Below are 22,089 nucleotides of genomic sequence, written 5' to 3' on the forward strand. Positions count from 1 at the left end.
CTTAAGTTGATAGTAATATGGGGAAATGGTCTGGGGTTGTAGTACTGTTGGTTTTGAGTTTGTTTTTGCGGGTTAGAGGTGCTCCCCAAGTTCCTTGTTACTTTATCTTCGGGGATTCATTGGTGGATAATGGGAATAATAATCAACTCTCGTCACTGGCTAGGGCTAATTACTTGCCTTATGGGATTGACTTCCCTAATGGACCGACTGGAAGGTTTTCTAATGGTAAAACTACCGTCGATGTCATAGGTGAGCTTCTATTTTAGTTTCCCTTGTTTTTTTCTTCGTTTCTTTGACTGCTTAAACCAAGGGTTTCTTTCGCTTGAAAACAACAGATTATGACTTATTTAGTAGACTGCAATTTCACCTTCATAAAACTGTACCACGATAGTGTTGTTTAATTGTTATTTTTAACCTGCAGCTCAACTTTTGGGCTTTGACAATTACATCCCTCCTTACTCCACTGCTAGCGGTCGACAAATACTCGGAGGAGTTAACTATGCATCGGCGGCTGCCGGAATCAGAGAAGAAACCGGACAGCAACTGGTAGTTAAAACTAAAACTTTTATCTGCAACTGGTTAGGTCGACAAATACTCCACTGCTAGTGTTGTTTATGGTTCTTTTAGTAAGTAGCTTATAGATATAATTGCACCATTGTGCGAAACTAAAACTTTTATCTGCAAACTTGTACCATATAGGGAGCTCGGATCAGTTTCAGCGGCCAAGTTAAAAATTACCAACAAACAATATCACAGGTGGTAAACTTGTTAGGGGATGAAACCACAGCAGCAAACTATTTAAGCAAATGTATTTACTCAATCGGACTCGGTAGCAACGATTACCTTAACAACTATTTCATGCCCCTTTTTTACTCAAGCAGCAGGCAATATACCCCAGAGCAATTTGCTGATGTTCTTATTCAAGAATACACTCAGCAGCTTCAGGTTAAATAACAGTTTATAATTTCCATTGATCTTTACATATATCCCCCAGTTTTGTTTCCCAGAAATCTCCTCTGATGATTACAAGTAAAATGGTTTAGGCTTTGTATAACTACGGGGCAAGGAAGTTTGTGTTGATTGGGGTGGGTCAGATCGGTTGCAGTCCCAATGAATTGGCTCAAAACAGTCCAGACGGTAAAACTTGCGTGGAGAGAATCAATGCTGCAAACCGGATTTTCAATGACAGGCTTAAAGGTCTCGTTGATCAATTCAACAACGCCGATTCCGACGCCAAGTTCATCTACATCAATGCTTATGGAATTTTCCAAGACATAACAAGCAATCCTTCGGCTTACGGTAACGTCGAGGAGCACCTATAAACGTTGAATATTAGTAATGTTATACCAATGGTTTGATTTTTTTAATGTTTGTGAATGTGCAGGTTTTAAGGTAACAAATGCAGGGTGTTGTGGAGTGGGGAGGAACAATGGGCAAATTACCTGCTTGCCAGCCCAAACTCCATGCCCAAATAGGAATGAGTACTTGTTTTGGGATGCTTTTCATCCAACTGAGGCTGCAAATGTGATCATTGGGAGGAGATCTTACACTGCTCAGTCTTCATCCGATGCTTACCCCATCGATATCCGCCGTCTTGCTCAGCTCTGAAGATGGAGACATAGGCTTTGGATGTGAGAGAAGAATAAGTGATAAAATATTAGATTATTCATATGATTCAGATTACTTTTCTGTAGTTTCCATAATCTTGTTACGATCATTTTTCTAAGGGATTTGTCATTTGATAAGTTATTTCAAGCATCGGAGTTGTAATGTATCATCAGTTATAATGCTATTGAAACATTAAATTAATACTAGTATTTTTGCTCTAAGCCCACAATTTTGTATTTGTTGCTGTTCATCCTTGAATTTTGTTAACTCTACAACTACGTTGAAACATTCCAAATATCTTTCTTTTTATTAAATATAATTTAAGGAAACATATATAGTAATATTATAATCTCACTTGTAGTGTTAAATTTTTTCACTGTCCGTATAAGTAAAAAAAATTAACGATTGATCAAAATTATTATATAGTTAGATTATTATTATTTTAATTAAAAATTATTAAATAGAAAATTAAGATATTAACTAATAATTAATAAAAAGTTATTTTTTAAAATTCAACTAATAAAACTAATAAACCTACATCCTTCTACCGAGGTCTGCCCTTTAGTAAAAAATCAAAGATGAGTTTGTTGAATATCACCGAGTCACCTCACTTGAGTTACTCAAACACCAGATATTGCCTCAGTTATAACTAATTTGTTTTGAAAACTGTGAAATACAACTGCAATTGCATGCAAAGTACTAACCTAAGTCATTTTGGAATCCATCACCTAAAAAATATGTCCAAATTTGAAGAAAAAAATGATTATATAGCCATGCACATGAAAATAGGAATGAAAATCACTAAAAAGACATGAACAAAGAGCATTCAACAATGATGTGCAGTGTTTAATGCAGAACAACCAACAGAACTCCACGTAACAATTTCATATTTATTGGAAAATATAGCCTAGTTTTCTGAAAATCAAATATTGAACCCGAATAGAGGAGAAATGGTAGCCATAGACATAATAATCTGACTATCAACTGTAAGGACAAATAAACAAACAAAAAGAGCCACAATGTACACAAGAATCGAACGAACAAGGACCGCCTGTACTGCAAAGAATGCTTTGAGTATGCTTACTAGTGGAAAAAGGGTAATCCTACCAAAACAAAAATAATGGATCAGTAATTCAGTAATGAGTACTTGATACGCAATACAATCCTCCCCTTGTCCACCCCAAGCTTCGCCCCTGTAACCAACCAATGGCCAGGACTATCCTGTGGTCCTTTCGACATTTCCGTTGAGTCTACAATTTTCGCAAGTTTCCCCGCATGGCTCAAACTGTCCTCCTTTTTATTGTCGTACGTTCTCTCATTTGAAACCGATGATGAAGATCCGTCTGTCCTCTGTCCAGTAGAAAGGCTGGATGGACTATGATCCCATACGGATCTCCTTATTGTGCACCCTGGTACTTTGGAGAAGAGGAGTTTGAGGTGTAATACATTTTTGGAACCAAAGTCCCATACACCAAGCTGAGCCCCAGTGACAATGTGAACACCAGAGAGGTCTCCAATGCAGGTGTCGGTGAGTTCTATCGGTGCAGTACTCACATGGGAGAAGTTTTTCCACTTGATAGGTTCAAACCAACGGCTGTCTTGCTCCTCAGGACCTTGCCACTTTGGTGCACCTATGGCCATGTGCACATCCCAGTGGGGTTGAAGTATTTTTGGAAGGGACACTAGGTGCTGCAAATGAATTGCTAGTCTGTTCTGCTTGCTGCCTTCTAAGCTAAGCCTAAGCCCAGTGACTGGTTTACGACCAACTGCTACCTGAAATATCATTGTAAATGCTAACTTCGCAGGAGGAAAAAAATTGAGGTCTCATGAAGTTAATCGCTGTGGCTTCAAGAGTTTTGAAAAAGCTCTCTATATCGATTCTTACATGCACAAGCATACATATATACTGTTCAACAATTTCCTGACACATCAATAATGTTGCTCTAACACTTTCCTTCGCACATTCAATAATGTAGATTTTTTATTTAGACACTACCTGATCCGGGCTGATATAAAGCTTGGGACCCATTAAGCTAAACTGAAGGGATGAGCACACTGGTTCCTTCCTTTGAATGTTGCTCTGTTCTGGAGCCCAAACTCGAGCAATTTGAAAATCCAGGAAATATTGTAAATCCTCGATTGGTGGCTTGTCTGGTAAAAGGAAATAATGGATGTTAAACAGACCCTAGAGACGAAGAATGAAAACATCTTTAACATCAATGTAAGATAATCATAGTGCATGTTGCGAAACAGTTGAAGAACTTACACTCCAAGTATAGTTCAATTGCACAGGCCAAATGTTTTATACCAGGCACTCCTTCAAGAAGAGAAACAATGGGAGTAAATGTCATGTTAATGACATCTGGTGCCGATTCCACAGTCTCTGCCCACCTGGTATGACTCTGCTCAAGGTCATCACCTCCTCTCCTCCTAAAAATAACTGTAACATCCTACAGCAGGAACTCTTTTAGCGATGGATTTCTTCACATAAAAGGAAAAAGTAAACAGTAACACATTTCCCCCGAAATTAAGCATTCGCAGAGTAGGCTTAGTTATAAACAAGTAGTTACTTAAAAAGCTTAGGATCACTATGTTTAACTTATATTTAGATATAGAATCTATAAAGAACAAAACCATAATACTAACCTTGTCTTTGTATTTTAAGGGTGCAGCACTTGACTGGCCTTTGGAGTCCAGAAACCTTTGATCCCCAATGTCTTTCACATAGTTCTCGATGTCTGTTAATGATAAAGGAGATGAATAGTGCTGTCTGACATAAACAACATCTCTCCCACCAATTGTAGCGGAGGTAACAATGTGTGTACCATAATTTTCGATAAAACTGAGATAAGTAAAAGAAAACATATCAATATCAACAATTACAATTGGAAGCTGTCTGCCAATGCAAATTTATCATCTATGCTTCCGAGTTCCTATTATGACTCATCAAAAGAACAGAGAGATAAGATTAGTGATACATATGATACATAACTCCCACAAAAGGGACTGGAGCTGGAATTAGTTTGACTACCTCAGGGTATGAAAGCAACAAATTCAATGATACAAAACAAACAGTACAGCAAGAAACATACAGCTGAAGTAAAAATGTTTACTATATTACTATGAAGCCCGTCCCATTTACCTTGCCAAAGATGCAGGATCCCAAGTGTATGGAACAGCACGTCTGACTTCTTCATGCAGAACTAAATTCTGCTTTGCTAACTTGACGGTGTATAGGGGAATTAAATAGCCAACCATGGCAAGGGATTTTGTAGCTGCTGCATCAACTCGCCAAGAACCAGTGAAATTGAACATTGCATTAAAGCTTCCCAGAGGAACACGCCCTGATATACCGGAGTTCTCATTAAAGTATCCTGACATCTGGAATTAAAAAATAAAGATATTCATTAAAGGTGGTTTCTCAGCCTGTGCTAAACCAATGGCACTGGAATTAGAGCCATTACTTTTAGTTAGGTGATTGCGTCGCTCTATCTATACTAAATTGACCTTTGAAATACATCAATACATCAACATGGGCACAAAATTCCAATATATAGGATATTAAACCTGGAGATGCCATTCATAACCAAACAGAATCGAGTGAATGCTTTAGCGGAACAGTATAGATGGTGCCTAATGGCTTTATCCCATACAACATCATCAACAATGTGAGTCCAGTCCAAATCAGAGATGAAGCAACGATTGGGCTACTGGCGTACATTTATTCATCGGATGCACCCAAATCATATATTACACCGAAAGAAGCATATCATCACCACACCAGAAGTTGAAAACAATCATTAATCTAAAAACTACATGGCATACACAAAAGCAGTATACTGGCTCATCATTTATCACTGTCAAATTCAATTCAAACGGATCCTGCCTATAGGGTCTTTACTCTAATGCATTAGAGTTGCAGAAGAAAACTTTAGCAATCAATAAACATAGGCTTACCAATTTGTAAATATGCAGCAGAAAACAGGGGGAAAAAGTTATCCACACAGATACCATGGAAAAGTACTTGCTTAATTGGATTAAACTGTATAGAGTTCATTTGTACAAATAATGTTCCCTTCCAACTATTCTTTTCTCTTTCAGTTTGATAATCGGACTACCTAGAGCCCTAGTTAGGAAATGTTTCAAACAATTGCATTTATGCAAGCAAGTAAACAAATGGAAATCCCAGCATGTCCACACAAAATCGAAATTCAAGCTTTGAAGCAAATAACCAAATCACCCCCAACGCTCATCTAACAAAGACAGAAGGCCAATAGCGAGCCAAACCGAGAAATTAAAACCACTCAGATAATTCTTTCAAAAAAGGGGGTAAAGACATGAATACCTCTAAAAGAAAACAAAATCAGAAAAGCAAACGATTAGAAACAGATCAAAAGGGAGTAGCAGCAGCCCACCTCATGAAAGCTACAAACTGATTTTCTCTCGATGTCACTCTTTCCCATTGACCACTTAATATCAACGGACACGTTAGGGACAATAACCCCGCCTGAGAAAACAAGATCGTTGGTATGATCTTCATCAAGCTTAACTAACCTTGAACCAGGTGCCCCTTTGCAATATAACAGCCTTATATCTGAAGTGACATCAAAGCCACGGCCCAAAGCTTGAATTGAGCTGCTTATTGTAGTAGTCAAAGCATCTAGGCTAGAAGATAAGCTCAAGCGGCTGCCGCTTCTTGTTCTTGGGTTTTCCATATACAAAAAAATGAAAGAAAAAGAAACTTCTTTGATTCAGAGGACCCTAAAAAATTGAAAGCTTTTAAATTTGTTTCAGGTTTCTGTTCAGGTAGTTTATTGAAAAGAAAAGTAAATGAGATACGGAGATTGCGAGAGTTGGTGAGTTTTGTTTATCTTGTTGCTGTTTTTGTTCTTTGTTCTAAAGGCGGGTGTTGTGAGTTGACTACAATAATCGCGAAAAACGCGTTAATTTTGAGTTGTGTCTGAACATCAAAGGATTCTCAGTTGACTGGTCTCCATGGATATTTTTATCAGATAAAATATGCTCAGCTAATGCTCTTTTGACTTTTAGATGTGTGACCAATTATATTTGACCGTGTTCATTCATTTTTCCAAATCTATCACCTTTTGTCTCGCAATAAAATTTTAACAGTGTGTATAAAACAACCCCAGATTTTAATTATTCTTTTTGAAGCCAGTCTTTACATTTGTAGCACAATCAATCAAGTTTGCTTTGAAGGTGGTTGATGTTGAACAATCGTTGGGGAATAGCCAAGCCTTGCTGTTGAAGCATCTGATGACTGAGTAACCATCGTGATTTTGTTACCCTTCCGGGACGGCATCCGGTTGAGTTGGTCTTTTAGTGCTCCGAATCTCGATTCATCGGCAAAGATACTTGGGTCCATGATTAATTCAGGAACAAGGGTTTGACCTTCAAGCATGTTTACGACTTCAGACATGGTTGGTCTAAGTGCTGGTGATGAATTAGTGCACAATAAAGCCACTCTTGTCATCCTAATTGCCTCTTCTTCATTGAACTCGGTCCCTAACCTTGGATCCACCAACTCCATCAAGTTTCCCTTTTGTTGTAAAACAAGAGCCTGGAATAATTAACAGGAGAAAAGCATTAATGAACAATGCACCTATGGATATTTATATGATATTCTCAAACCATAACTTGAAACGTGGATTATATCTTTACCCAATCTTGAAGGCATACATAATCCTCTCCTGGTCGATATTTTGTATTGTTATTCCCAGCAACAATCTCTAATGCAACAATTCCAAAACTGTAAACATCTGCCTTGTAGGTGAGATAGCCCCATAATGCATATTCTGGGGCCATGTATCCTCTGCAAAAACAGGAGCTTTAAGCACAACGTTTTCATGCATATCAACTTTGATCATGTTTACATAAGCAAGGTTGGAGACTTTGATCTCATTTTTACTGCTTTATAGTTTTAACATTGATGCTTCATTCAATTTGCAGAAACTTCAGTTTAAATGATCAATGTATTGTTTTTTCTATTATGGTAGAAATGTGCTGAGTTGCGAAATCTGAACAAAAAACAAACAGCAGTATAGTTTTGTTTGATTCAAACTAAATATGCTGAATTGAAAGAAATGCAATGATGATCAATAGATGAAAAACAGAGGGAAAGACATATCTCACATAGTTCCAGCAACTCTGGTGGTAATATGAGTATTTTCCTCCACGTCAAACTTGGCCAAACCGAAGTCAGAGATTTTAGCATTGAGATCGCTATCTAGTAGCACGTTGGTAGTTTTGATGTCTCTATGTACAATTTTTAAGTTCGATTCTTCGTGCAGGAAAGCCAGACCTTTTGCTATGCCTAGACAAATTTTCTGCCTTGTAGGCCAGTCCAATTTCAGCTGGCTTTCTTCAGGACCTATTTGTTGATACAGGCCAATCCACGAAACTCATCATATAGTTGTCAATACATAGTTTCAGATGTTTCTCTCTATAATTGTTAAACATCACCATATTATTTTCTGGTGGGGATTTGGAAGTAATCAAAGGGGGAGAGGAATACTTGCTTTATATGGTTCCAATAACAGAACCACCAAAGGAGGAATAAAAAAGGTTTAGGACATTAAGCTTACCGAATAATGCACGTGCAAGGCTATTATTTTCCATGTATTCATATACCAACATGTTATGAACTGAAGAGAATAGAAAAGGAAAAAATCGAAGGAATAAAGATTTTAGAAGAAGAAAAGCAGGGAGATTTCAGAAATCAGAATTTCATTCATTCATCAAGTATCTTTTTCATTCCTTAGTACACAGTTTTATTTGATTACAATGTACTATAGCAAATAGAAAGAGGACAACTGTATAACTAATTCTCTAACAAACTTCTTGCAGCTGAATATTTTCCTCCTTTGGGTTGATAACTGGATCCACGTCTGAGCCCATCTCCTCTGCCCAACTCTTCTGCTGCTGCCTCTCCAGGTAATTTCCTTCAGCCCTCTCATTAGAGATTGAAATCCCTAATTCCCTTATCTCTTTTCTCTCAATCCCTAATTCCTCGTCCATTTCCCCCAATTCCCTCGCTTCAATTCTAATATCCTCGTCCTGATCTTCTCTTGCAACCGTGACAATACCCCCTTCATCAGCAGATCCTTGTCCCCAAGGATCGAATTCAGGAAATTGGGCACGCAAGACTGTATAATCTTCCCAGGTATATTTTTCAACACTTAAATTCGTCCAACGAACCAATAATTGAGTAACCGCACGGTTATCTCGTTTGACAATTAGTTTGCTTAAAATTTTCGCAGGAAATACTTTAAGTTGTCCATCATGAGGGTCTGATGAAGCCACTGTCTTCTCTCCCAGTTTCCGCTTCAAGAGACTGACATGGAAAACAGAGTGTATTTGAGCAGTTTCTGGTAAGTCCAATTTATAAGCAACCTCACCAATCTTTTCAAGAATTTTGTAAGGGCCATAAAAACGGGCTGCTAACTTCAAATTTTTTCTGATTGCCAGGGAAGTCTGCCGATATGGTTGCAGTTTCAGGTACTCTTCTCCCACATCAAATGTTCTTTCACTGCGATTTTTATCAGCTTGCTATTTCATACGGTTCTGGGCTTGCTGTAACTGGTCTCTAACAATTTGCCTGATCTGCTCTTTGTCTTGTAATAACGTCTGAACATTGTTAACATTAGATTCAGAACACCATAACATTGTAGGAGGTTTATATCCATAGAGTGCCTCAAAAGGGGTAATTTTAAGTGTTGTATGATAGTTTGTATTGTACCACCATTCAGCATGAGGTAACCATCTTGCCCATTGAGTAGGTTTTAGGAAACACAAACCCCTTAAGTACTGCTCAAGACATTGATTCACTCTCTCAGTTTGACCATCCGTCTCGGGATGGTAAGCTGTGCTAAAGAGTGTGCTGGTTCCCAACTGCTTCATTAGTTCTTTCCAAAAAAGACTAGTGAAGGTCTTGCCACGATCTGAAATGGCCATCTTAGGCTGACCATGAAGCTTATAAACTTGATCTAAATATAATTTAGCTACTTCCATAACAGTGTAGGGATGAGAAAGTGCTAAAAAATGAGCATATTTAGTCAATTTATCCACTACTACTAAAATGCAATTCTTATGCAAAGAATTAGGTAAACCTCCAATAAAATCCATAGTTATCACCTCCCATGCTTGTTGAGGAATTGGAATTGGTTGTAGCAGCCCAGGTTTAGCCACATGCTCCACCTTAGTGCGTTGGCAGACTTCACATTTCTGTACATAATTAGAGACCATGGTTTTAAGTTTAGGACAATAAAAATAAGATTTCACCCGCTGGTATGTAGCCTGAATACCCGAATGCCCTCCATGAGGAGAATCATGTAAAATCTGTAGTATCTGCAATCGTAAATCACCGGACTTTCCCACATAAACTCTATTTTTGTAACGCAACACCCCTTTTGAATACTTCCAATTTGGAACACTAGCAGTGTTAATAGTTACTGCTCGAATGTATTCTTTAGCATCAGTATCATTTTCATAGCTTTGTTCAATGTCCTTAACCCAAGCCGGAATTATAATCATGGCACCCATCCTTTGACACTCACCCACCTGCACAAATTGTCTTGACAAAGCATCAGCCACAACATTATTACGCCCTTTTCGATATTGAATTTTGTAGTCCAAACCCAACAATTTAGTCAATCCTTTTTTCTGAATTGTTGTCGTGAGTTTCTGCTCTAACAAATACTTCAAAGGTTCGTGGTCTGTTTTAATGATAAACGGACCACACTCAAGATAATGTCGCCATTTCGAAACTGCCAAAAGAATAGCCAAATATTCCTTCTCATAAATAGAAAGGTCCACGTTTTTAGGGCTTAAAGCTTTGCTAAGATAGGCCAAAGGACGACCTCCTTGGGATAAAACAGTCCCAATGCCTTCTGAGCTTGCATCAGTTTCTAAACAAAATTCTTTAGTAAAATCAGGAAGAGCCAAAACTGGAGCCTTACACATTACTTCCTTCAATTGATTAAAAGCTGTCAATGATGTAGGAGTCCATATAAAACCTTCCCTTTTTAACATCATTGTAAGTGGTCGACTAATTGCACCATAGCCTTTGATGAACCTTCTATAATAGCCTGTTAGCCCCAAAAATCTCCGAAGAGATTTTAAGTTTTGAGGAATTGGCCAATTTTTCATAGCAGCAATTTTTGATGGATCAGTGGAAACCCCTTGAGCATTAATAATATGACCTAAATATTCCACTTGTGGTTGACCAAAATAACATTTACTCCTCTTAGCATATAGCTGATATTGTGTCAATATTTCTAAAACTCTTCTCAAGTGTCGTGCATGAGCAGACAATGTAGTACTGTACACTAATATATCATCAAAAAATACTAGAACAAATTTTCGCAAATAGGGAGTGAACAGATCATTCATAAGAGATTGAAATGTAGCAGGTGCATTAGTAAGACCAAAGGGCATTACCTTGAATTCAAAATGTCCATGATGAGTGCGAAAGGCAGTTTTGTAGATTTCTGTAGGCTGAATTCGAATCTGCCAGTAACCAGACCGTAAGTACAACTTAGAAAAATAGGCTGCTCCATGTAATTCATCTAATAAATCCTCCACCACTGGTATTGGAAACTTATTTTTTACTGTCTGGTTGTTTAATTGTCTATAATCGACGCAAAATCTCCAAGAACCATCCTTTTTCTTAACAAGCAAGCAAGGTGAGGCAAAAGGGCTCTTGCTTGCTTGAATGACAGAAGCTGCTAGCATATCAGAAATTTGTCTTTCCACCTCTGCTTTTTAATGATGTGGAAATCTGTAAGGCCGCAAATTGACCGGGGCTGCACCCGGTTTAAGTGTAATTGAATGGTCATGTACTCGTTTAGGAGGTAATCCTTTAGGTTCATCAAAAACTCTTGCAAATTCTGCTAATAATGGTTGTAGATCCTGAGGCACCTGCTGCTCCTCAATTTTCATAGTTAAGAAATAAATTTCTCCCAATAAATTTGGATCCTTGGCAGTAATCTTTTGCATTTTGTCATTAGAAACTGTTTTCTTAAGGAATGGTGCTTGATGTCCTTGAATAGATAGTTGTTGTTCCTCCTTCTCAAAAGTAATAGTCATAGCATTAAAATCCATAAGGATTGGACTATATTTGCGCATCCAATCGACTCCAAGAACCATATCACTGCCTCCCAGATTAAGTACCCGAAAATCATGAAAAAACTGATGGCCTTGCATAATCCAACATAACTGATTGCTCTTAGCTGAACTGAATAATTTCTCACCATTAGCAACTGTAATGGCTAGTGGTTGAGTTGAAACTAACTCAGTACCAGCTTTAGCCCACTTAGGAGTGATAAAGCTATGTGTGCTGCCACTGTCAATAAGAATATTGAGAGGTTTGCCCTTGACCAAGCCTTGAATTCTAATTGTAGTATATCCAATGTTACCTGTGAGAGCATTGACTGAAATTTCTAGGTTCTCATCTTTATCATTTGAATCTTCCAAAACCTCATCTGTTATGACTGCATCTTCCTGGCTATCCACTTCATAACATTCAATTGTCTTAACTTGCATTGGTGGCCTGGTTGAAATCGTTCACCACATTTGTAACACAAATTATTCAATCTGCGATACTCCAACAAATTGTTCTTGTTAGGAGGATTTGGTAGAACTTTCTGTGTTGTTGTAATAGTAGCAGGTCTGTTAAAATTTATTTTGGTGGGATAGGGTGGGAATCTTGAATTATGTTTCTGTCTTTTGCTTTCAAACTCCATTGAAATCTCATAATTTTGCCTGCCTGCAAGCTTCAGCGACTTCTTTAGGATTAAGAGCTTTGACCCTATGTTTCAACTCCTCCTTCAGTCCACTTATGAAAATGGACACAAAAAATTCCTCCCCCAAGGTTGGGTTCTGCATTAGAATGAAAGGTTTCAGCTCTTCAAACCTCACTTGGTATTCTTCCACTGTTCCTTTTTGAATTAGCTTACTAAATTCCTCTATGACATCTGCATACTGCATATCACCAAATCGATGACATAAGTCTGCTTCGAACTCATGCCAATGTACTCGATTTTTTTGCATGATATAACCATCAAACCATGATTCAGCTTTTCCCTCTAAATACATGGCAGCTAACTCAACTTTTTGCTCTTCAGGAATTCCAAAGAGATGAAAGAACTTATGACATTTTTGCACCCAGCCCCTTGGATTAGTTCCATCAAAATTCTTTAGCTCTACTTTAGGCCTAGGAAGTATAAATCCAGTGTTTCCTACTGCCCCTCCCTGAACCATTTTGTCCCCATTATTATCCTTTGTTTGATTTTCCATCCTCATTTTTGATTGATCCATTTGCAACTCATAGGGTTTAGATTTAAGGATACATGGTTCATCCATATTGTACGAGAATCTGGACTTATCATTAATCACTGTCACCATCACCGGTTTCTTTCCATCAACCTTAGTTGGAGTAGGCGTAGCAGTCTACTCCTTTTCTGAGCTTGCCATTTCTTGCTCATCGTTCCTCCCCGTTAATATTCGTAAGACTTGTTCTATATAGGCTTGATTGGTGTTCATCTTCGATTCCAGACGGTTGTTTTGCTCCTCCCACCATTTTGGAGGTTTTGTTTCATCACTGACGTTTTCTACCCTTTTTGATAAATCTTCAATCTGCTGCTGAATGGCAGTAAGTTCAGCCGACTCTGCCATAGCTTGATTCTTTCTTTGTTTTCCCAGTTTGCTAATGCCAGGAAATTAAGCTATGTATACCAATTGTTATGAACTGAAGAGAATAGAAAAGGAAAAAATCGAAGGAATAAAGATTTTAGAAGAAGAAAAGCAGGGAGATTTCAGAAATTAGAATTTCATTCATTCATCAGGTATCTTTTTCATTCCTTAGTACACAGTTTTATTTGATTACAATGTACTATAGCAAATAGAAAGAGGACAACTGTATAACTAATTCTCTAACAAACTTCTTGCAGCTGAATATTTTCCTCCTTTGGGTTGATAACTGGATCCACGTCTAAGCCCATCTCCTCTGCCCAACTCTTCTTCTGCTGCCTCTCCAGGTAATTTCCTTCAACCCTCTCATTAGAGATTGAAATCCCTAATTCCCTTATCTCTTTTCTCTCAATCCCTAATTCCTCGTCCATTTCCCCCAATTCCCTCGCTTCAATTCTAATATCCTCGTCCTGATCTTCTCTTGCAACCGTGACACAACAACAGTTGAGTTCCCTCAACACAACATCCATACAATCTAACAACATTTGGGTGTTGTAATCCTGAAATCATGGCTAGTTCATTCAGAAATTCTCGATCCCCTTGTCTTGATTTTGAAGAAAGTTTTTTAATTGCAATTATGGTACCATCAAGCAATACACCCTACGTAACATAAAATTTTGTTATATATTTCCTCACATACACACACTTAAACATCATAAAGTCAGAAGGAAACATGTTACAATGTAGACAGAAAGCATGTGATTAAGGTACCTTGTAGACAGCTCCAAAACCACCTTCTCCAATTTTATTTGCAGCGTCGAAGTTGTTCGTAGCAGCTTTCATCTGTTTGAAGGTAAAGAACCCAGCCTGCAGATCTAACCCCCTCAAGACTTGGAAAATATCGGGGGAACCAATTGAATTACACATTCAATAAGCTTGCAATAACATGCACTTTTCAAATGGATCACCTAGAGAAGTCGTTTGAAAGCATAAGATTTGTAGATTGAAGTTTATTAGAGTACTTTGTTACCTTGATGGCTCGCGTCGAAAATAGCCTTGCCACCATAGAATGCATAAGATTACGACAATCAGGCACAGAACAGAAACAACAGCTCCCACTACAAACTTCTTATTCTTATTCCAGCCACTTAGAACTGGAGGCTTGAAATCTACCACCAAAAGGGGTAAAAAGGTACAAACAGTTATTCCAAAACTTCATTTCCTGAAGTAACAGTGCATGTGAATGTGCCAGTAAATTATTAAACTTATCCATCACTTAAAGTACTTAAGATGGTATTGGATAAAGTTTCCCTTTCATAAAATTTAAGCACATGAAAAAGCTGGTCGTATGTTGTTGGGTCAGTTTACAGTTAAGTTCTACTAGTTTTCAGCTGCCAAGAATCTATGTCATGCAAACAACAGATTAAGGGAAACTCCATTATTGCATCATATAATGTGCATGTCAATCCACTTCAAGAATCAAACAAATTGGAAAAAAAGAATCAAGTTCCCAAATATAACCAGGAGATTGAGTAAGCACATAAGAAGAATGAATGGCTATTTTAATTACAAGACCTTACCAGAGGTTACTGAGATGGCTGATATTAAAGGGCCATATGTTCCTCTTCTTGGGGTTCCCGTTGTCCCCTTCCCAGCCCAGTGAAAGCGTATTGTCAAAGTTTTGTTCCTGACAACCGTTTTAAATTTCCTTATAACTGCTTTATCGACACCCTTTGCCTCATCTTTAATATTGAAATCTTTCAATTCCAGTTTCTCCTGCAACGAACTTATTCAATCAACCAATTTCCAATTTCAGGAACATGCAAATCACACTACACATATAACATGAAGGACTACCTGTACATAAACATCAAATATCCTCCTACCAAGACTTTGATAGGATCTATTGGCTCTGATAACTATCTCTGCAAAGTGAAGTGTAACTGTATAGTTTCCATTTACTAAGCAACGCAAATAATAAGCGAGAGAAAGAGGAGAGAGTTGTGCTCGTGTATAAATCGGAGTTGCTTGTTCTCAGAATGGAAACATTTTGTGCTATAAAGTCCTTTGAAGTAACAGAGGTATCCCAGAAAAGCCCAGTGCTACTAGTTTCCCAAGTCTCTTTGAGTGGAAAATATTTTGCTGGCCCTCCTAAGTCTTCATCTGCCTCATAGTCGATGCCATTAATAGTCGTTGCTCCTCCACCACAATTTATATTTACCGAATACCAATCTATTAAGAATGAAAATAAAAACGTTTCAAGTTGATTAGGTTAAAACCTTACCGTAAAACATGTTTTTAGAGTCTACATATTTGCATTTTAATGCAGAGGAATTACCTTTCGAACAAGGAAAGTTCTTCAGGCAGTTATCTAGTCCTCTACAGCAGAGTAGTACAACAAAGAAGCATCAGTCCTTTCAAAGAATTATTAAAAGGGGAAGAATAGAAATATAAAAAAACGTGATAACTTTTTTGCTCAATAAGTTGCAAACTTACAAGTTTTTGCCTCCTGAGAAGCTTACGAACAAATTTCTAATGAAGCGCAATAGATGAATCAGTTTAATATTTCAAAACATCTTACAGAAAGTTGAAAAAGTAATACGTACACAGCATAAGGAGACAAGTTAAGAGGAACTTTTTCTTACAGATTTTCACGACAAGAAGGCAACCCTGGGGCTTCAGAAAAATTATTATAAGAAAGATCTATTTGGCTGCATAAAAACATAATAGATTTTAATAACTAGACTTGAAACATTAAAGCAAATTAATTTTAATTAAAACAAACAATATTATAGCTGGTACAAGTTAGATGGGACACGTTTCTAGGAATGGTACTCTTGAGCAACTACAAAATGGATAAATTGGGTTAATTTTGCATTGTTTGAAGATAAAACCCAGAAAATCCTCAAGTATATTAGATTATAAATCCATAAGTTACTGTAAATAGCTTAGGATCAAATCCAGAAAAAAAATCATACAATGAATACTCTTTGAAGAGTCGGTTAACAAAATACAGAAAATAAACAGATAATCATGTGTCAAATTGTTAGGTAAACAAAAAGGATAGTAGACCTACTAGCGGCTATCTCTAATACTCATCCAATCTGGAATGATCCCAGTAAGTGAGTTGTCTGTCAGGTACCTAATCAGTAAGCAAAACAATCCACAGTTAAGCTCTTCTATTGGAACTATATTGAAAGGTTATAACTGAAGCTTAAACTGAAATAAGTTCAACCAAATGTAGAACTTATGTAAGGATATTAATGCATGCAGATTCCTGGTTCTGAAGTTGCGGAAGCATCAACTAAATTAGTTTTGTTTGATTTTCCAAGATGCAGTATTCAGATAAAATAAACAAATGAAGATGTTCCCTTACCATAAGAACCAAAAAATCTAACCTTAAAACTTTTGATAAACTACTTTGATAGAGTATTATTCCAAGAGCATATTGTGCTTAGTGTTTTTCATATTGGTTAATCAGGGTTTGGATGAATACACCTCAAGAATTCACACTACTTACATGTATTGCGTTTTGGTAAGGCTTTCAGAGTCTGAAATATTACCTTCCAATTTATTGAAGCTGAGATCTCTGGAAGAAAAAGCAAATCAGCTATTCCATAGCTAAACAAACATATGAAGAGTGCATTTATGAAGAATGAATTCATGAAAAGCAAGCAAGCATATAAGATGTTGACGTTCACGAGATGCTGATTATAGTATATTGTTTTAAATATTCATTTTTATAAAATGAATAATCTAAATAATCCATTAAACTGGTCAAGATGTTGTTACAAATATGACAAAATCAGTCAATATTGTCAATGCTTTACATAGTGTGATATGGTAATTGATACAATGAGTACAAAATTATGAAACCCCTCTCAATACATTGCTGCTCTAGTATCTACATGGATTTGTACAAAAGCTTATAAATAGGGAACATTAACAGATATTTGTGTCTCAACAGAAGAACCGAGCTCATACACAAAACATAAGCATTATATTCTTCAGCAAATCTACAAAATTTTAGAAGCAAGTCCTTTTTCTTTCTTTTTTCAATATCTAGATCATATGCTTGTTACTAGTCCAATTAGATAAAAACAAACCTATTGCACCATCTCAAGTTCAAGTTTAGCTTAAATGAGTGCAGCAAGCAAAATGAGAGTATTTTTAGTAAACTATATGATCATTTTCGAGATTAAACAAGTCTAGTAAAATACTGTGTAAAGTTTCAAAAGTAACGAGACTATGATAGCTTATTGAAAAGCATACATGATAACTAACAAAACTGAAAGGAAAATAACAATCCAAAAACATTTCCAGACAATATTTTTATAATCTAAAATCAGGTTTAGCCCAGAAACACTCATAAACGGTCATGCAAAACTTATTTTACAAAGCTTGCATCTATCAATTGCTTCTAAACAAAATAATGCAAAGTGTACTTAACTTCAAGCATTGAAAATTGAAGTATCAAACATGTATTAAAACCCACAAGCAAAAAATGAAAATGGTATGCCCAGTACTAATATAAAAACTGAAAATTAAGATGAGACAAGAACAGTAGGATTACAAAATCTGCAGATGTGAATATTCCCATATGTAATCTGGGATTGGTCCAGTTATATTGCAGCTACGTAACATCCTGCAATTTGAACCAGCATCATTTGAAGAGAATTATGCTAAATGGGAATTAATACGAGCTTGAATAATTTTGCATGCCTGGGAATGACTTACAATCTGTACATGTTTTTCATATTTTTTAAGTTCGGAAACTTTGAACCCTCTCCCGGTAAGTCACTGATCCTTCTGAATTATATTGCACCATAAAGAATTGGTAAAGGAGACAAGGCACCCGGTGCAGTAATTAAGCATCTAAAGGGATTAAGACAAGCTCACAGTTCCACTAAGTTCTGCAAGAGTGTTAAGTTCGGAGGAATTGGCCCTTCAAAACCACTAGCTTGAATCTCTCTGTCAATAAAGAAATAAGTATGATCATCACCAGAAATTTCAACGAGGGGCTCTAGAGAAGTAGTGGAGACAGGAAGTTGCTTACAACTTCTCAAGCTGCTTCCAACTTTGAAAAATGTTGGGTATCTTTCCAACGAAACTGTTACTGCTAATCCTACTGCATAAATCTCACATATAAGCAGGGGTACTACCTATAGCTTGCCTAATTAACAGTATAACTCTAAATAGTGCAGAAAACACTTACAGTTCTTTTAGATTGGACAGATTAGCAAGGGACGAGGGAAATTTTCCGGCGAGATAGTTAGCATTAAGAGTACTATATTCAAGAAAGAGGCAAAGTTAGGCCAATCATACCATACTAAATACTCAAGAGAGAAGTAGACTGATAAATCATAAATGGATATCTGATAGGGAAGAGAAATCCTAACAGGTTTTCCAGGTTAACCAATTTCCCAAACTCAGGAGGAATAGTTCCAGAAAACATGTTGTTCTCGAGGCTCCTGAAAATATAGTACTAATAAGAAACATTATAATCCTTTTAAATTTAAGGAAAAAAAGAGATAATACTAAAGAAAACATAGGCAACCGAGGCCTACAGATGCTTTAGAGTTGTTATGTTTCCCAAAGAGCCTGGAATCGACCCCGATAAGCGATTCATAGCGACTGACCTGAAACATGCTCATCTCTATCAGTTGAATGAAAGTAAATTTCTGCTAAATAGGAAGATAAACATGAAATGTGCTTGTAGCTTACATTGTCTCCAACTTCAGAGCAGCCCATTCATGTGGGATTGCACCATGAAGATAGTTGTAATGGAGTATTCTAAAAGCAACAGAAAAGAGCTTTAAAATGAATAGAAGCTTATTTGCTAGTTAAAGAGTAAAATCATCAATTGTAAACTTTTCCCTTACAAAGTTCTAATATATGGTAGCTTGACAAGTGAGCGTGGAAGAGCACCATCAAGATCCTGCCCTGTAAGATAGCTGTTCAAATGAATACAAAGCTTTTAGAAGCATGTCCAATTCAAAATTTCCAGATATACGTGTTCTCCGAAAATAGTTAGGAGAGACATTTTAGTAGCAGAAAAAATGTTCACAGAACCCTTTTTCAGTGATAAGAAACGACAGAATTCATATAATATAGTGACCGAGATGATTAGTTGGAATAAATTTGTATTAGAAGATGAAGCTATAGCCATGCAGCATTTCATCTTGAATGAGGCGCACCCTTTATTCGCCTATGGTAAATATTTCATATTGCTAAAATAAAAGTGGGGAATCCAGGCAAATCACTGATATAGAAATTAATTGGAAAAAAAGGATAAGACGATTATGTCTATGGTTAAGAAATCAGAATAAGCAGCAAATTTCTTATGACCAATAAGGACTTACATGCCATCAATATGACATTCATCATTGGGAAAGGAACAATTGCAGGTGACAGTACTGTTGTTAATGGCCTGAGGCACATTTGGCGGCCGCGGTGGAGTAAACCAGCTTGACTTATTGTTGCAAGGGTTCTCACTGAAATTCCAATCCTTCTTTCCAAGTTCTTCCGCTATCTCACGAAGAGCTTTTACTGCAAAGCCAGAAAGAAAAAAAGAAACAACAAATTGAGAAGCCATTGGAGTAAGCTGAGTAGGCGTCTTGAAGCACATTTACAAGAAAATCAGTGGAATAATCTCTTGGGTGAGTTCTTAAGACATATAAACACTCAAGTATCATTAACCCAAATGAACCGAATCTGCAGTGTACTGTTCAATAGTGCTAATCTTTAACACGAACTGAAGCAATAAAGGAATTGGAAAGCTGTACTAACATACCTTCATAATGTGGAGGATAAGGTGATTCTACTCGAGCTTGGACTTGGTTTGGTTCCATGTAAATGAGCACCAAGACTGTAAGAATGATGTACCCAAAGATAACTTTCATGGTTGATTGAAGGACAATTAACAACTCTTCCCGTGCTTTTCTTCTTGAAATGAAGCAATCTTCTTGCACCTAAACTTTTTTTCTCATCAAAAGTTGGCTTTTAGATGCAGCTATCTCTAGATCTTTAACTTGCCAGCTTTTGAAGCGGGGGAAGTGGTACGAAAATCAATACAGAATATGAGAAAATGACTGGTTCCGTCATTTTCAAAGGCGCGTTTGAACCGAAGACTTACCTATTATATATTTTTAATTGTGTCGGTGTTATTAATGAATCAATTCAGTCAGTAATATTCTACATTTGACTGTATATAAATACTAATAAGATAAAAGGTTTAAAATATATTTTTCTTAATAATGGAATCTATATTTATAATTAGTTTTCTAAGATTTATAATTAGTTTAAAATTCATTCAGTAATGAATTCTATATTTATAATTAGTTTTCTAAGATTTATAATTATAATATCTATTTTAATATTGTTATTTGTAAATTTTAAATTATTTCTTAAAGTCATTCTTTATTGTTTATGTGGAGTGAGAAATTTGTGGTAGCACTCAACCAACCAGTCAATTCAAACGAAAATAAAAAGCAAATGTTTCACTTAAAATATTTTTCGAGAAATGTTTTCTGTAAAATAAATTATATTTTTTGAAAAATATTTTTTGAATAACGTTTTATGCTGTTTGAGAGATATTGTTTAAATCCTTTTTCTACTAGTTGATAAATTTAAAAAAAAATATTTATTATAAATATTAAGTACAATAAATTATATTATTTATCATAAAATTTAATATTATTATTTTTAAAATATTAAAATAATTTATTTATTATTAAAATATTATTTTTATAATTTTATTAATAAAAATATTAATATTGGTATATTTTATTGAAATAAAAATATTATAAATTATATTAATTATTTATTAAAGTAATAGTGTTATATTATATTTTAAAAATATTAATTAGTATATTTTAAATATCTTTATTAAAATATTATTAGATTAATATTAAATATATAAATAATATTATTTATTATTAATAATTTAATAATATTATTTCTATGAAATTAATAAACAATATAAATTTTATTAATAATTTATTATATATTATTAAAATAAAAATATAATATCTTATATTATTATAATATAATTGATTATTTTATTATAATATTAAAAATATAATATTATATTATTAGAAATATTAATAAATATATTTTAAATATTTAAATAATTAGTATTTTGATTAAAATGATATTAAAATATTTATTAATATTAAATTCATAAAATAAAATTATTTTGAGTATTTATTTTTGAAGTGAAAAGTTCAGTATAATATTAAAAATATAATATTATATTATTAAAAATATTAATAAATATATTTTAAATATTTAAATAATTAGTATTTTGATTAAAATGATATTAAAATATTTATTAATATTAAATTCATAAAATAAAATTATTTTGAGTATTTATTATTGAAGTGAAAAGTTCAGAAAATGACTTACGGAAAATCATAAAACAAGTCATTTTCCAAAAAACACAAAAGAAATTCTGTTGACCAACCAATTTTACTCCAATCAAACACTGAAAAATAAATAAAACATTTTCCAAAAAATATTTTACGTGAAACAAACGAACCATAAATTACAAATACGATCCAAAATTCAAAAAGACTATTTCAAATCAGGGAGTGTCTGATAAGACATGTTCTAAAATTAGCGAATACATTATTTATACTAATAATGGTACAAAAGAGAAGGAGCTTAATTTTAGGTATGACGTATCTTTTTGTTCTCTATTTTCCTTTAAGAATTGTTCTAATTTTTTATTTTTTATACTTAATTTTTATTAAATTATATTAACTAATAAAAATA

The 22,089-nt window shown here is 35.3% G+C and overlaps 2 protein-coding genes, 1 long non-coding RNA gene and 1 pseudogene across 4 annotated transcripts; 2 read left to right on the forward strand and 2 right to left on the reverse strand.

The window, feature by feature from the left end:
• Window positions 1-1,829, forward strand: LOC120189943 (GDSL esterase/lipase At1g29670-like). The gene is made up of 5 exons (XM_039193076.1): window positions 1-249; window positions 422-546; window positions 700-945; window positions 1,044-1,299; window positions 1,385-1,829. The coding sequence occupies exons 1-5, from the start codon at window positions 18-20 to the stop codon at window positions 1,606-1,608; spliced, it is 1,083 nt and encodes a 360-aa protein (XP_039049007.1). The 5' UTR covers window positions 1-17; the 3' UTR covers window positions 1,609-1,829.
• A 599-nt stretch (window positions 1,830-2,428) lies between these two features.
• On the reverse strand, window positions 2,429-6,441 carry LOC120190722 (MACPF domain-containing protein CAD1-like). Of its 2 annotated transcripts, XM_039193765.1 has the most exons (6): window positions 6,024-6,433; window positions 4,751-4,989; window positions 4,255-4,450; window positions 3,875-4,058; window positions 3,605-3,759; window positions 2,429-3,381 (listed from the first exon to the last, which is right to left on the reverse strand). In XM_039193765.1, the coding sequence occupies exons 1-6, from the start codon at window positions 6,321-6,323 to the stop codon at window positions 2,734-2,736; spliced, it is 1,722 nt and encodes a 573-aa protein (XP_039049696.1). In that variant the 5' UTR covers window positions 6,324-6,433; the 3' UTR covers window positions 2,429-2,733. The 2 variants fall into 2 exon arrangements, with proteins under 2 accessions (XP_039049696.1, XP_039049697.1); XM_039193766.1 differs by lacking the exon at window positions 4,751-4,989 and having other exon boundaries at window positions 3,875-4,048; window positions 6,024-6,441.
• A 301-nt stretch (window positions 6,442-6,742) lies between these two features.
• LOC120190720 lies at window positions 6,743-20,231 on the reverse strand (annotated as a pseudogene).
• Window positions 8,910-13,350, forward strand: LOC120190723. Its single transcript, XR_005522638.1, has 3 exons — window positions 8,910-8,996; window positions 9,094-9,123; window positions 13,327-13,350. It is a non-coding gene; the product is annotated as an uncharacterized LOC120190723 (long non-coding RNA).
• Window positions 20,232-22,089: the final 1,858 nt, after the last annotated feature.

Source organism: Hibiscus syriacus, unplaced genomic scaffold (genome assembly GCF_006381635.1).
Source record: "Hibiscus syriacus cultivar Baekdansim isolate YM2019G1 unplaced genomic scaffold, ASM638163v2 tig00116962_pilon, whole genome shotgun sequence".
In the NCBI taxonomy this organism is placed as follows: domain Eukaryota; kingdom Viridiplantae; phylum Streptophyta; class Magnoliopsida; order Malvales; family Malvaceae; genus Hibiscus; species Hibiscus syriacus.